Here is a 16075-nt window from a genome sequence, read left to right on the forward strand (position 1 = left end):
TGCTGTCTGTAGAGTGAGTCATTGAATTATTCATCAGCTTCTAATTCAGGAAGCCACTAGTTTATGCTGCTCAGAGACACGACTGTCAATTCACGAAAAGTCTGTCTGCATCTTGCTAAGCTACAAAACAGACTCCTGCAAAGTTACATCTCCTATAAAACAGCCGAGTGGATGCAATGAAACAATCATTTCATGTACATTTGTTTATTTTGTAAGGTAAAATTATGTAATAGCTGCATTGTAGAATGAATTATACTAACAAACGCAGAGGGCATCCATCTATCCCTTTTTATTTGCTCATTCGGTGGACAATATTAGTGAAGAAATGTAGGGAATCGTGAATGAGGGTGTAGTGGATGGTTTCGGATATATCTAGGCAATCCTGGGGGAAGTGATCTGATGACTTTTTCTAGTTGGCTATTTATTTTTTAATGGTGGCATAACTTGTTCTAGTAGCCTGACTTGTATTGACATGATTTGTAGCACAGGGAATTACATAACCTAGAGTTTTCATGCTGAACAAGTAAATTCATCTACTCATGTACAACCTTTGTGATTGTATTCACAGTCCTGCAAGCTACTTTAATCATTATTATTATTTTAATTAAGGCTAAAAGAGGTGTTGAAAGGTGAGGTGAGGTGTTGAAAGGTTAATAGTGGTGCTTTTTAGATCATGTGACCATTTGTTTGAACAAAAACTACATTATACACTGAAATGTTTTCATGTGCATTTCATAAAGTTTTTTGTATGGCCTAATGGTTAGGGAGTTAGACTCAAAATCCAAAGGTTGCAGGTTCGATTCCTGGTCCTGCTAGGAATATCTCACTTTTGATATTCACTTCTCCATGTTTGTGCTCACAGGTTGTGTGTGCGCTATCATTTCTCGCTAGTGTCTGTGTTTGTGTGTGTGTGTGTGCACTCGGATGGATCAAAAGCAGAGGACTAATTTTGAGTATGGCTAATACTCACTTCCTTCACTTCTCTCACTCATTCAGGGTTTGCTTATATGCTGCCAAGATACATTGAAAGTTTTCTATTTAGTTGTCAATGACCTGTAAGTTTATCTCTTTACTTGTGGTGATTGTATTTAGGCTTCACATTTTTAAAAGTTGCTCTCAATTTTGGAGATTGCAGTGATGAACAAAATGTTAAATGTGACCCTGGACCACAAAACCAGTTTTAATGGCGCACTGGTATATACAGTTTGTGATAAAGTATTATTAGCCCCCCTTTGAATATTTTTTCTTTTTTAATATTTCCTAAATGATGTTTAACAGGGCAAGGAAATTTTCACAGTATGTCTGATAATATTTTTCTTCTAGAGAAAGTCTTATTTGTTTTATTTCGACTAGAATAAAAGCAGTTTTTTAATTTTTAAAAACCATTTTAAACCAAAATTATTAGCCCCTTTAAGCGATTTATTTTTCCGATAGTCTACAGAACAAATCACTGTTATACAATAACTTGCCTAACTACCCTAACCTGCCTAGTTAACCTAATTAACCTAGTTAAGCCTTTAAATGTCACTTTAAGCAGTATTGAAGTGTCTTGAAAAATATCTAGTAAAATATTATTTACTGTCATCATGGCAAAGATAAAATAAATCAGTTATTAGAAATGAGTTATTAAAACTATTATGTTTAGAAATGTGTTGAAGAAATCTTCTCTCTGTTAAACAGAAAACAGGGAAACATAAACAGTAGGCTAATAATTCAGTGGGGTTAATAATTCTGACTTCAACTGTATGTGGCAATAGCCAAAAATACATTGTATTGGTCAAAATATTCTTTTATGTAAAAAAAAAAAAAAAAAAGAATATTAAGATCATGTTCCATAAATATATTTTGTCAATTTTCTACACTGAATTAAAGAGAAAGTCTTTATTTTTAAGGTTTAAATATCTAAAAATTCAAGTAAAATATAGTTTTTTGCAGAAAAAAGAGTCAAATTAAGTTCAGTTTTCTTTAAAACAAGCTCAATTATCTACTAGTGCATACGTAAAATAATCTTATTTCAAACCTAAAACAAGTTTATTTTACATACACTGTAAAAAGGCAGGGTTCCACACAATTCATTCATGTTGTCCCAGCACAAATGGATTTACAAATGTATGTGGATTGAACATAAAAAAAATTAAGTTGTCCCAATTAAATCTCAAGACGCTCATTTCCGCTCATTTTAATTAAGTAGTTTGAACAAGTTTTTTTTGAGTGAACTGCACTGGCAATTTATTTTTCTGGTTTAAAGGAAAAATTAACATAATTTTGATTCATTATTTCTGAAATCAAAACAATATTTTTACTTAATGCATCTTGATATAAGGATTGTTTTTAGATACTTGGGCTAAAAACAAAAACTCTATGTAAGAAAAGCCTTTATTTGCAGTGTGCTGTAAATACAGTCTATAAAACTCTAAATTTTCATTGATTCATGACTTTCGGCCAAATCCCTGAACTATAAGGGGTCGCCACAGCAGGATAAACCCCCAACTCGATTTTGATAAGCATATCAAAGAACTTTTGCCAACTTTAAAGGCATATTTCTCAGTATTTATACAGTGCTCAGCATTACAGAGTACACCCCATTTTGAAAATGAATATTTTTATAAATTTAGAATATAGGCAATGAATTTTGGTGCATTTAAACAAAACTTTTTTTAATAAATTGATTTATTATTGATTTATTAAACAGATATATTTATTAACGTAATATTTTAGTCACCAAATATATTTAAAACATTGAAAAATAATGCAACTAAATTCAAGCAAAATATTGCAAAAAATTACAACCTACAAAATTAAAAAAATAATAATAATTTTTTTGCTTTTCTTGAGTTTTCCTCTTTTTAAATTTTGTATTCAATATGTTTCTATAACATAAATTTGTGTGCAAGTTTTTAGACCGTTATCGTAATTTATTGTAAGCTCCAGATTTGGCTTCAGTACTGACTAATCTAATTTATATGGACAAATATAATATTGTATTAATATATAATATTGCAACACTTTTTTAAATGTTCTCCCCATGTTAGCGTGGGTTTCCTCAGGGTGCTCCGGTTTCCCCCACAAGTCCAAAGACATACGTTATGGGGGGATTGATTAACTAAATTGGCTGTAGTGTATGTGTGTGTGTTTCCTAAAACATATGCTGTATAAGTTGGTGGTTCATTTCGCTGTGGCGACCCCAGATTAATAAAGAGAATGAATGAATGATCAAATTTGTTATAAATGGGTTTCTTTTGTTTCAGTCACATACATTAAATGTTTAAATATCTATTACATATGGTACTGCTTATATTATTTCACCATCTGTACACCAATATTAGTAGTGAAAGTGTGTGTTCGTGGGTGGGGCTGTGTCGGTGTGGTAATGTGGGCTGGTGTGGCTACAGTGCCAAGGCTGATTTTTTGTCCTAGTCCGCCCCTGCCTGTAGTACTGGATGCATCTGCTTATTAAAAAAATAAATAAATAAACAAGCAGTACATGAAAATGTGTGCATGTGTGTGTTCACGTTTCACCTCTGCAGCTCTTCCCGTCTCTCTGTAGCATTCCCGTCACACAGCTGCACACAGCGCCAGTTACTTGACTAGTGCAGATCTGCTCACAGCCACCATTATTCTCTTCACACCAGTCTGAATCTGAAACACGCATACACACGCAGGCACTCTTATAGCTGTAATCACCTTGCTAATACACAAAACATCTAATTATACACCCACATCCTATTGCCTCCAGTCTTAATCTACACATACACACACACACACACATGCACAAATCTGAAAAACACTCCAAACCTCTTCTTCTGATTGGTCCCACTGACAGGATCTGTTCTTTATGCTGACTGTAGTCTGTATAACTCCTTTTGTTATGCGGGCAATTCTGTAATGGCAAGGTATTATTATCAATCTAAAAGAAGCAGATCTCCAAGATGAGCAAGAACATGAGCAAAAACATTACCAAATCTACTCTATCCATCAATTCACACTGTTTCAAATGGAATCAGTCGATTCAAATTCAATTGTCAGTTCTGTCTATTTAGTCAATTCTGAATTATTTATAAAGGAATAGTTTACCTAAAAATGAGTGTTCTGTAAAGCAAAGGTCTTATAGTTAATCATGTTTTTAAATTGTTATAATTTTTTGATCCTATGTTTAAATTTGCTGTAAATTTCAGTTTAGTTTTAGTTACAGTTTTTCTTAGTTGTTTACACACAATTACTTGTACTACATACACAATTTCTACAACATGTAACTGATGCACCAACCCCCTGAACCAAAACTACAAGCACAATTCCTGCTTTACACTCAAATTACAGGTTTACAACACACTTTTTTCAAAACTACACACAATTCTCTGCATTTTGCACAATTTTCATGCAGAAAATCTTTTGTTTTCACAAGGAACACACTGTCATTCACAATTGTAAAGTCAGTTGCCCTACTTTGCATACTAACTCATCACATGAGTAAACACTTGTTTCACTGAATTTCAATTTAGAAATCAGAGCTCATCTGGATCATAACTGGTTCACTGCCCACCCACAATTTTTAGTGGTTTATCTCCCTCCATATTCTCCATTCCTCAAACCTGTTGAGGAATTGTTTTTCTGCCTGGAGATGGAAAGTGTATGACCGAAATCCACACACACGTATACCCCTAAAGCAGTTGATGCTTTTCGTGGCTGGATTCACCATGCAAGGTGACATTTCCCCCGCTGCTTGGCCAGACCAAACAGAAAAGAGGATGCAGTATAGCTGCCTTTTTTTTTTTTTTTTTACTGTATTGTTATTGTATTGTGTTGGTTGGGACGAACACTGTGTACACAGTTTTTGTGGGGGACATACAGTAAAATGTATTTGGTTTTTGTGTGTTTTGTATAAAACAATATTCTGAAATATTTTACAGTGCACTTCTGTAGGCCTGTGTACTGTCGGTCTGTAGTAAGTGTAACACTGAACAAAAAAGGCTGACAGTAAGTCATTATGATGAATGGTCATAGTGTTTTACATTAAGCACATCAGTGTTCAACTGTTCTTATAATTGTCTATTGATGAGATGGCTTGTGTGTGTCATTTGAAAACAAAATACCATTTTGAGAAGAAATTACATCGGTTTGAACGTAGAGTTTAATTTTGCAGAAGAATTGAAGAGTTTTGCCCAATGTGTGTGTGTGTTTTGTGATTTGTGTGTAGAGTTCTGACAATATGAGACCTGCTTACAGAAAATGTGTGTAAACAATTGGAAAAAACTGTAATTTAATTAATGGTTTTGCTCGTTTTTATTTCGTGAACACATTTATACTTGGTTATATATATTAAGTTTCAGTTTTAGTTTGAATCATTCTAGTTTTGAAGAGTTAACAGAACACATCCAGTCTTGAGCGAAGCAAATTTCTTAGTTTTAAAATGAAGTAATCGTTTGAACACACACTGAATCACAGAGAAAGCGATTGATAGAAACAAAAGTAAAAATTATGATGAACAAAAACATTCTTTATTCTTCATATTAAAAATCAGGTCTGCAGTTAAACTTGTCGGCAGCTAGCTCTCTGCAACTCCCACACAGGATGGGAGGCCACAAGGGAAAGCTAGGTTACTGCTGGAAGTGGTGTTAGTGAGACCAGCAGGGGATGCTCAACCTGTGGTCTATGTAGGTCCTAATGCCCCAGTATATTGAAGGGGACTTTATACTACTCAGTGAGCGCTCTTTGGGATGAGATGTTAAAACGAAGTCCTGACACTATGTGCTCATTAAAAATCTCAGGATGTCCTTCGAAAAAGAGAAGGGGCTTATTTGTCCACTATGGCCTCCTAACCATCCCCATATCATAATTGGCTTCATCACTCTGTCTCCTCTACACCAATCAGCTGGTGTGCAGTCTTACACAATATGGCTGCTGTCATCCATGTGGATGCTGCACACTGGTGGTGGATGAGGAGATTCCCCCCAAAAGTGTGTAGAGCACTTTAAGTGTCCACTCATGCACTATATTTTATTAACAGACACTGAATAGTTTGGTCAGACACTGAATCATAGAGAACACAACTTACAATACTATCAAATCAGAAACAATGGTGAATTAAATCAAAACTCGGGACATGAATCTGTGGGCATCTCACAGCAAGAAGATTACTGGATCGAGCCCCGGCTGGGTCAGATGGCATTTCTGTGTGGAGTTTGCATGTTCTCCCCGTATTGGCGTGCTCCAGTTTTCCCCACAAGTCCAAAAACATGCGCTATAGGTGAGTTGGGAAAGGTAAATTGGCTGTAGTGTATGTGTGTGAATGTGTGTGTATGGACGTGTATGTATAAAACATGCTGGATAAGTTGGCGGTTCATTCCGCTGTGGCGACCCCTGATTAACAAAGGGACTAAGCCGAAAAAAAAATGAATGAATGAATTAAACAAAATTCTTCCTATTAACGATCAGACATGTAGTTAAACTTGCCTAGTCTAAAATTTTTATTCAATGAAGAAAATGTTTTAGTAAAAATGGCATCTACAGATAAACAGCCGCAGGTCATATTTTCCATCACATAATGAGTGCTTACTAATTCTGAAAAGGATATTATTTTTGCCAAATATTATATTATGTTGTCTTCAGAGACTGTAGGTTTTTTTGGTTTAAGTTTTTTACTTATTGTGATTTTTAAATTGTATTTCAGTAAAAAAAAAAAAAAGTTTTCTAGAACTACTGTAGTTTTAGCCGTTCCATTTATCATAATAACCTTGCTGTTGTCATTTACTCACCCTTGACTTGTTCCAAACCAGTCTTATTGTTCTGTGGAACACAAAAAAGATGTATTGAAGAATGTTAGAAAGCGGTAACCATTGACATCTAAAGTCTTTCCTACTATGGATGTCAATAGTTACCGGTTTCTAACCTTATTCAAAATGTCTTTTTTTGGTGTTCAACAGAACAATAAAACTGGTTTGGAACAAGTCAAGGATGAGTAAATGACGATATAATTTTCATTTTTAACTGAATTGCCCCTTTAATGCTGTAATAACCTTTTTTAATGGCAAAATGGCTAAACATATAATAAAGGTGTTTGTTTGCATGCGTTGTGTGTACAAGCTCTCACCACTTTGCAGGCGTTGGTCTCTGAGTCACACAAAGTGACGTCACAGTGCAAATGCACCTCATCATAATCCCCAATGAACTTGAAGACAGTGACGTGAAAGCGGCAAGTGAGGGACACGCCGTTCTCTGCCATGCCTATTGTGTTATCCTTGATGTTCGGACACCTGAAATTACAGTTATGTAATATAAGCTCTGTAACCTCATTGGCAAGTGTTTAGATGTGTCATGTGACAAATACAGGTGATTTCACAATTATTAGCCCTCATTTCTTGAACATTTCCCAAACGATGATTAACAGAGCGAGGATTTTTTCACAGTATTCCCTATAATATTTTTTCTTCCGGAGAAAGTCTTTGTTTTTATTTCAGCTAGAATAAAAGCAGTTATTAATTTTTTAAAAACATTTTAAGGTCAATAATATTAGCTCCCTTAAGCAATATTTTTTTTGATTGTCTACAGAACAAACCATCGTTATACAATAACTTGCCTAATTAACCTAGTTAAGCCTTTAAATGTCACTTTAAGCTGAATGCTAGTATCTTGAAACATATCTATTAAATATTATGTGCTGTCATCATGCCAAAAATAAAAGAAATCAGTTATTAGAAATGAGTTATTAATCTGTTTAAAGCAATTCACAGATTGTATTATTCCAAAGCAAAATTAAGTAAAATTTCTAACTCCATTTCCCCATTCTGCGACAGATGCAAAATTAACAAGGGTTGATTGCCACACATGTGACAAGGATCCTAAATTGTTTGTTTTTGGGACTGCCATATTTAATTTTTTTTCAAAGGCTTTTAAAAAGGAGGTTAAGCCAGATCATTGCCTAGCAATTCTTGGATACTCTGAGGCATTAAACACTTTTCCAAGTTTTCAACAACGACCTCTGTTGATGGGCATGATTCTTGCGAAAAAAAACAAAACTATTTTATTAAACTGGAAATCCCCAGACTCCCCATGTTTTAAAGCTTGGTTGGGTAAATTCTTTCATGTCATACAACTGGAGAGGATACGTTTCCTGCAGCCCAAATCTCACCTGCAATTTCAAACTGCCTGGCAGCCCTTTCTGGATTTCCTTAAAACTGAATAGGGCACTAATACTCTCATAGTAATGACTGAATTTACTCTGTTGTTAATTCATAATCTTGTGTTGACTATGTTAAATGTCTCTCACTTATTTATTTATTTATTTTTATTTATTTATTTTATTAAATTTTTTAGTTTTTTTGGGGGGGTCAATTTATTTTATTATTATTTATTTATTTTAATTTTTTTTCTTCTACTTCATTGTGTGTGTTGTCTTGTTGGTACATTATGTAAAACCGTTTAAAAAAAAAAATTAAATTAATTTTAAAAACAGAAATGAGTTATTAATATTAAACTCTGCATACCCCGGTACCGGGTCCATGACGTCATTTACTTTTGAATTTTTTTAATTTTAAAGGTCCGTTCGGGCCTAAGGGCCCGATCACACCGAATGCACATTTACGTTCCAAAAACGCGAGGTGCACCACATTGCCTTTTTTGTTAATAAGAAAAGAAGAAGCCCAGTGCGCTTTTTATGTCACTAGGAAATGACTGAATCAGCTGGGCAATGTGCGAGAGTTTTGCTGTTGATATTAATATAATTTTAATATTTATTAATATTGTGATATTCAAGATTTGAGAGTCATACAGCTCTGGATAACCCAAAACAGCAACCACAAGTCTCTCCCCCATCTTCAAAACTCTCCGTTGTTGTCTTGACAACACAAACACTTGCAGGGTAAAGTCTAGATCGGATACGCAGCCGGCCGGAAGTGCAATATGCACAATAATGTGGCAGATTTTTTTTTGACACTGTATAACAAAAATGATTGTTTTTACAGTTCTGTGACGGTCGGGTTTAGGGTTGGGGTGGGGATAGACGTAAAAAAAAATAAAAAATAAAACTTGGCACAATTACTGTTTTTACAGTACTGTGACGGTTGGGTTTAAGGTTGGTGTAGACGTCAATAAAATACAATAAATGGGAAATTTAATAAATAATATAAATAATTCTTAGGGCGACGTAGTGGCGCAGTAGGTAGTGCTGTCGCTGGTTAGAGTTGCTGATCGCTGGTTTAAGTCTCAGTTGGCATTTCTGTGTGGAGTTTACATGTTCTCCCTGCGTTCGCGTGGGTTTCCTCCGGTTGCTCAGGTTTTCCCCACAGTGCAAAGACATACGCTGTAGGTGAATTGGGTAAGCTAAATTGTCCGTAGTGTATGAGTGTGAATGAATGTTTGTGGATGAAAAGAAAATGAACGCATGAATGAATAAATAATTCTCGTTGACTTCCGGCCGCAACCATATCCGATCTAGCATCCACACTGCAACCACACTGCAGGCACCTCAACGGAAACCCCGCCTCTGCTTTTATTTGATTGGAGAATGAAACAGTAAAAACAGCATGACTGATGTAACGCGCTTTCTCCGCTTAGAGTTGACTTCTTCAATTGACAGCGCACGGTGCACAAGGGCAAAAACACAAGGCGCCGCAAGGGGTTAAAGTGCAAGGTGCGCAGGGCGCATAAGCAGCGCGCAAAACTCTCGCGGCCATTAGTAAACCATTCAAAAGAGGCGCCTCTCAATGCATAAAGCTCGTTCGGTGTGATCGGCCCCTAATAACCCCATAAGTGGTTCCGTTCTCTAATCAACTGGAATAAAATAATTTTTGCATAGATTATGATAGAGACATTTATCTTTTTCCCTGTGATTACGGAACCAACTAAATTAATTACAGCAACCTAGACGACACAGAACCTAAAAGATAAACTTTCAAATTTGCACCTGTTTTTTGGAGGGGTTTATTATAACAGACAGCATATACTATTATTTTAATCACTTTCAACAGTGTTTTATGAAAATTCAAAGGGTTTTCTTTAAAATGATACCAAGCTTTTGCATTTACACCTCTGCATGTGGATTTGGGAAGCTTTTCAATTTGGGTAGGCAAAATACAGGCAAAAAAAAAAAGAAAAAAGCACAACTATTATGTTTAGAAATGTGTTGAAAAATATTAAATAGAAATTGGGGAAACATTTACGGGGGGGCTAATAATTCAGGAGGGCTAATAATTCTGACTTCAACTACTGGATTGAAATGCACTTAGTGCCAATGTGTTGTTTTTGCACTAAGCTATTTCCTCACCCTCTCTCTATGATAATGTAGCGGAGTCGATCATTGCTGTAACGAGATGGTGTAGCCCAGCACATGTTAACAATGAGAATAAGCTGTTTGTCATCTGCTCCTTCCACAAACACCCCCACAAACAGAACGTCTCTGGTGCTCAGCACAACCTCTCCCTCGCGGTACGGGTGCCGGTATGAGGCGTTCTTGTATAAGGCCATTTTTGTGATGAAGTTACCCTCTTGGGTTGGCAGTGTGAGGTTTATGACACTGTGGACAACAAAAAGAAAGAGAGAGTTATTATATCTTTAATCATTATCTTATCTGTGGTGCAGTCAACTGTACAGTGCTAATGAAATGAGTTACATTATGTATTTGATCAGCTTTCTGGGTATTTATTTATTTTAAAGGGGACAGTTCACCATTAATCCTGTTGAACACAAAAGAAGATATTTTGAAGAATGCTGAAAACCTGTAACCATTGACTTACATAGTTTTTGTACTATATAAACTCACTGGCCACTTTATTAGGTACACCTTACTAGTACTGGGTTGGACTCCCTTTTGCCTTCAGAATTGCCTTAATCCTTTGTGGCATAGATTCAACAAGGTACTGGAAATATTCCTCAGAGATTTTGGTCCATATTAAGATGAGAGCATCACGCAGTTGCTGCAGATTTGTCTGCTGCACACTAATGATGCGAATCTCCCATTCCACCACATCCCAAAGATGCTCTATTGGATTGACATTTGGTGACTGTGGAGGCCATTTGAGTACAGTGAACTCATTATCATGTTCAAGAAACCAGTCTGAGATGATTCGCGCTTTATGACATGGTGCGTTATCCTGCTGGAAGTAGCCATCAGAAAATGGGTGCACTGTGGTCATATGGACATGGTCAGCAACAATACTCAGGCAGGCTGTGGTGTTGACACGATGCTCAATTGGTACTAATTAGCCCAAAGTGTGCCAAGAAAATATCCCCAACACCATTTTCTCCATTTCTGACCATTCTCTGTAAACCCTAGAGATGGTTGTGCGTGAAAATCCCAGTTGATCAGCAGTTTCTGAAATACTCAGACCAGCATGCCAAAATCAAAAGTCACTTAAATTAACTTTCTTTCCTGTTCTGATGCTCGGTTTAATGCAGCAGAATATCTTGACCATGATAGCATCACGGGACCCAATGCATAATGCACTTTATATTAAGTGTCCCTAACTACTATGTACTTACATCAAAAAATAAATACAATGTACTTACTGTGTTCATAAACATTTGAGAACACTTTTGAGTTGGAATAGAGGTTGGGTTATGGACAGGTTTGGTGGCATGGGTAGGTTTAATGGTAGATTAAGGTGTAAGAGATGGTCAACAGTGTATTTACAAATGTAATTACAAAAGTTAATTACAGATGTAATTACATACATGTATTTAATCAAGCATAAGTACACAGTAAATACATGTATTTACACTATAAGTACATTGTAACAAACTATGTTTCTTCCATGTAATTGGCTGTTAGAAATTTGCGTTAACAAGCAATTGGACAGGTATACCTAATAAAGTGGCCGGTGAGTGTAAGTCAATGGTTACAGGTTTTCAGCTTTCTGAAAGCGGAGCAGAGCAGACTGCACATCCCTAACCTTTGTAGATTTTTGTTTTCTGTAATGGTGAATGAATGGCGTCTGTCAGCTGACCTGAGCATTGGCTTCAGTACGGTCTCCAAGGATATCTTGATGTCCAGTTCATACGCACACGAAAACTCCACGTTGATCATCTTGTCGCGCGTCACCACACTCCCAGTGTTGTTCAAACTCTCGATCCACACCGTGTTCTTGTACATAATGTGTGTTCCATTTGACTAGACTCACAAATGCACACACACAAGCACACACATAAAGTAACTGTGCATTTAATAACATTTCAGCAGGAAAAAAAAACTAATTCAACCGATCAAACTGCATATACAATGAAAATGTAGACTATGAAAAGCATGATGGCAATGAGAAGAACATGAGTCTTTTTTGAGCCCTTCGTAATACATGCTTTGTGGATCCAATTTTTTTATTTTTTATTTTTTTTAAATGACACCTAATTTATTTAAACGTATTTAAGTGGTCCGTGATTTCAGGGAAATTTAGTTTGTTCTGACATATAGTAACCTCTGATTTGCTATTTGTGAACACTTACGATGTCTATCTACTATGAATATTTTCCTCCGTAGACTGATTGGCATGACTATGCATTCACAAATGGTATGAACCAATATAGGGGTGGCCAAATGTATAATTATATTATGCATTATTTTAATTAATAATATTATTATTTAAGATACGGATCAGAGAAAACTGTTTTTTACTATTAAAGGTCTGATCCCCATGCATCTTGTTTTGATGTCCTTTAGGGTTGATCAAGAGTTAATTAGCGGGGTCAGTCCCCTCCAAACCCCCTTTTAATTAGCACGCTGCTTTGATAATGGTCCATATATTAGGGGAAAATATTAACTAAACAAAGAAAAAAATCAAGAGAGACAAAAATTTACACAATAATGTAGTTAGTAAATTGTTTTTGCAATATTTAAATCAATTATCTTTCTATTTCTAAACATTTTCGGTGACTAAAATATTATTTTAGTCAATACAACTGTTTAATAGATCTGTTTTGTTCAAATGAATTAAAATATACTACCTATATTCATTGAGAAATGGATAAAAGTATTCATTTTCAAAATAAGGTGTATTCATTTCTGCTGAGCACTAGGTATATACTGTATAGTATTTAACTTCAAAAGACTATTACTGCGGAATTAGGTAAGGTAAAATAAGCGTTATCTACAATGTGAAACAACTATTATTTAATGAGTGTGTTTATTATGTAAATGAACATTTTAGTAAAGCGTGATTCACAGTGATTCACAGTGATTCACAGCCTATACTATGTCGTTTTTCATTTAGGTATTGGATTTTTGTATTTAGAAATCATGTTTTGACTTTACAAATTGGATTTGTGTATTTACGAATTGTGTTTTAAATTTATGAATTGAATTTATGTATTTATGAAACGTGTTTTGAATTCATGAACTGAATTTATGCATTTACGAATCGTGTTTTGAATTTACAAATTGGATTTGTGTATTTACAAATCGTGTTTTAAATTACCAAATTAAATTTATGTATTTACAAATCGTGTTTTGAATTTATGAATTGAATTTATGTATTTACGAATCATGTTTTGAACTTGCGAATTGGATTTGTGTATTTTTCAATTATTTTTAGAGTTACGAATTGGATATTTGTATTCACTAATCGTGATATGAATTTATGACTTGGATATATGTATTTACAAGTTGTGTTTTAAATTTATAAACTGAATTTATGCATTCATAAATAGTGTTTTGAACTTATGAATTGAATTTATGTGTTTACGAATCATGTTTTGAATTTACAAATTGGATTTGTGTATTTACGAATTGTGTTTTAAATTTACAAATTAAATTTATGTATTTACAAATTATTTTTAGAGTTACGAATTGGATTTGTGTATTTACTAATCGTGATATAAATTTATGAATTAAATTTGTGTATTTACAAATCGTGTTTTGAATTTATGAATTGAATTTATGTATTTACGAATCATGTTTTGAACTTGCGAATTGGATTTGTGTATTTTTCAATTATTTTTAGAGTTACGAATTGGATTTTTGTATTCACTAATCGTGATATGAATTTATGACTTGGATATATGTATTTACAAATTATTTTTAGAGTTACGAATTGGATTTGTGTATTTACTAATCGTGATATAAATTTATGAATTGGATTTATGTATTTACAAATCTCGTTTTGAATTTACAAATTGAATATGTGTATTTACGAATTGTGTTTTGAGTTTGCGAATTGAATTTGTTTTTACGAATCGTGTTTTGAATTTAGGAATTGAATTTATGTATTTACAAATCGTGATATGATTTTATGAATTGAATTTATGTATTTACAAATTGTGTTTTGAATTTACAAATTAGATTTGTGTATTTTTGAATCATGTTTTGATTTTGCAACTTGGATTGTGTAAACATGAATTGTGTTGTGGATGTATGAGTTATTTTTTGTAAATGTATAATTATTAAGACTGATCTGTCTCCATGTACAGTATAATGACCCTAATGAAACTAATACACATTCATTTACCATTAACAAACACATTTGTACACTAGTAAGCTGCTCTAAACATATTTGTGTGAACAAACAAGGACAAACAAGGACATTTGTAAGATGTGTTACGAGTTAAATTAAATTCATTCATTTGGAAATGTGTGTGAACTGAAGAGCACTTTCCGTTGTCTCTCAAGATGCTGAGACAGTCTGAACTGAGACATTCTGCTCTTGAACAGTGTTGTTAATGAGAGATAGGGGGGGGAAGATTTGTTCACCTGTACAATAGAGCCACAGTGTCCCTTGGTATTGTTGATGTGGAAGGAGATGAAGTCCTCTCCCTCAATACCAGGGCAGTGCTGGTCGTTGATTCGTACATCCTCCCTCTCAAAGCCCAGCTGGAAGAGACGGCACTTAGAGATGGAGACCTCCATCTGAGCGTGCTTACAGGTCACTTCAGCCTGGATGATGTCATCTTCACCTACACCACAAGAACAACATGTCCTGGATATAACTGACTTTCAAGGGTTTCCTATGTGCGTTTAATTTGGTTCAGTGGCATTGTTTACGTTCTGTGCCTCCAATATGGCCGACTGATGACTGAACATTGAATACACTCTATAGAAACATTAGGAAAACATCTTCATCGGTTTGACAGCATACGTGTTGCAAATCCTCACAACGCAAACAAGTTAAGAAAACACACTGCAGTTTCTCACAACACATTCAAACCACATGGAACATGATGGAAATGTTTCAAGGGGACCCAAAAACATGACGGACCTGGCTGGGATTTGATTATTGTGCAGTGACTATTGCTCAGTGATTTGTTTTACTCACTAATGTCATTGTTGGGAAGTTCAGGGCAGCCACAAAGTTCTCCGTTCTCCTGCTCACATGTGTTGTTAGAGCAGATCTCTCCTGCACAGGGGTCATAGATCCATTCTGCTAAAGACAGGTCCAGTTACAAAGTTAGCACACAGAAACACACATGCACACACACACAAAGTTTCCATATATCCATCCCTTCATTTGTACTTTTTCATATTAAATATTTACTTTTTGTCAAAACTGTAAGAATGGGCAGTCGTAATCGTACTCTTGTAAATACTGTAATGTTTTTGATCCATACTATAGTAAAGTACTTAAAGTATATGTTGCGGTAATTCCATAGTTAATATGGTAACACAACAACTATAGTAATACAAACAAATGGCCGAATACTGTAGTTTAAACGACTATACAAAATCATATATTGTACTACAACACACCACAGTTTACTGTAGTAAAAACTAAAGTATACTACAGTATTTATTAGTTTATTAGTGACCACTGGCTGAAAGATTTGACACATTACATTGCAGTGGGAAGAATCACTGACAGTATATGGCGCTAATTAAAGGAGCACCATAAAATTTGTGGTCTGTTTATACAGTTTTTGGAACAAAACCATAAATTTAAGCACTTTCAAGAACCTGTGGTTGTTTTTAAGTACTTTCCAGGCCTTGAATTCATATGTCTGAAATTCAAGTACACTCAAAAACAAAGAATATTGCAAAACTGTTGCAAGCAATGTATATAACAAACTAAATTTAGTAACGTTCAACTTTGTTTAAATTCAGCCCAAATAAATTGTTTGCAACCCTTTACCTTCAAAAGAAAATTGTAAATCCAATAATTATTTT

General features: G+C 34.8%; 1 protein-coding gene across 4 annotated transcripts in view; it reads right to left on the reverse strand.

Moving 5' to 3' along the window:
• The window catches only part of tecta (tectorin alpha), a 62188-nt gene that overhangs the window by 5546 nt on the left and 40567 nt on the right, over positions 1-16075 (reverse strand). For 2 of the 4 annotated variants that reach the window (XR_015491913.1, XR_015491912.1), the window contains exons 19-25: positions 15231-15335; positions 14669-14871; positions 11937-12100; positions 10259-10507; positions 7088-7250; positions 3796-3880; positions 3520-3639 (exon numbers count right to left, since the gene is read on the reverse strand). Coding sequence is in view for 2 of the 4 variants with exons in the window: in XM_087254300.1 (XP_087110426.1) it covers positions 3520-3639; positions 3796-3880; positions 7088-7250; positions 10259-10507; positions 11937-12100; positions 14669-14871; positions 15231-15338 (1092 nt within the window). In the remaining 2 variants the exon portion in view is untranslated. Of the gene's footprint in view, positions 1-3519; positions 3640-3795; positions 3881-7087; positions 7251-10258; positions 10508-11936; positions 12101-14668; positions 14872-15230; positions 15339-16075 lie in introns of all 4 variants that reach the window. The other 2 variants (XM_087254300.1, XM_087254299.1) reach the window with 1 other exon arrangement.

The sequence above is a fragment of the Danio rerio genome, chromosome 5 (genome assembly GCF_052040795.2).
Source record: "Danio rerio strain M-AB ecotype USA chromosome 5, GRCz13ab, whole genome shotgun sequence".
NCBI lineage: Eukaryota > Metazoa > Chordata > Actinopteri > Cypriniformes > Danionidae > Danio > Danio rerio.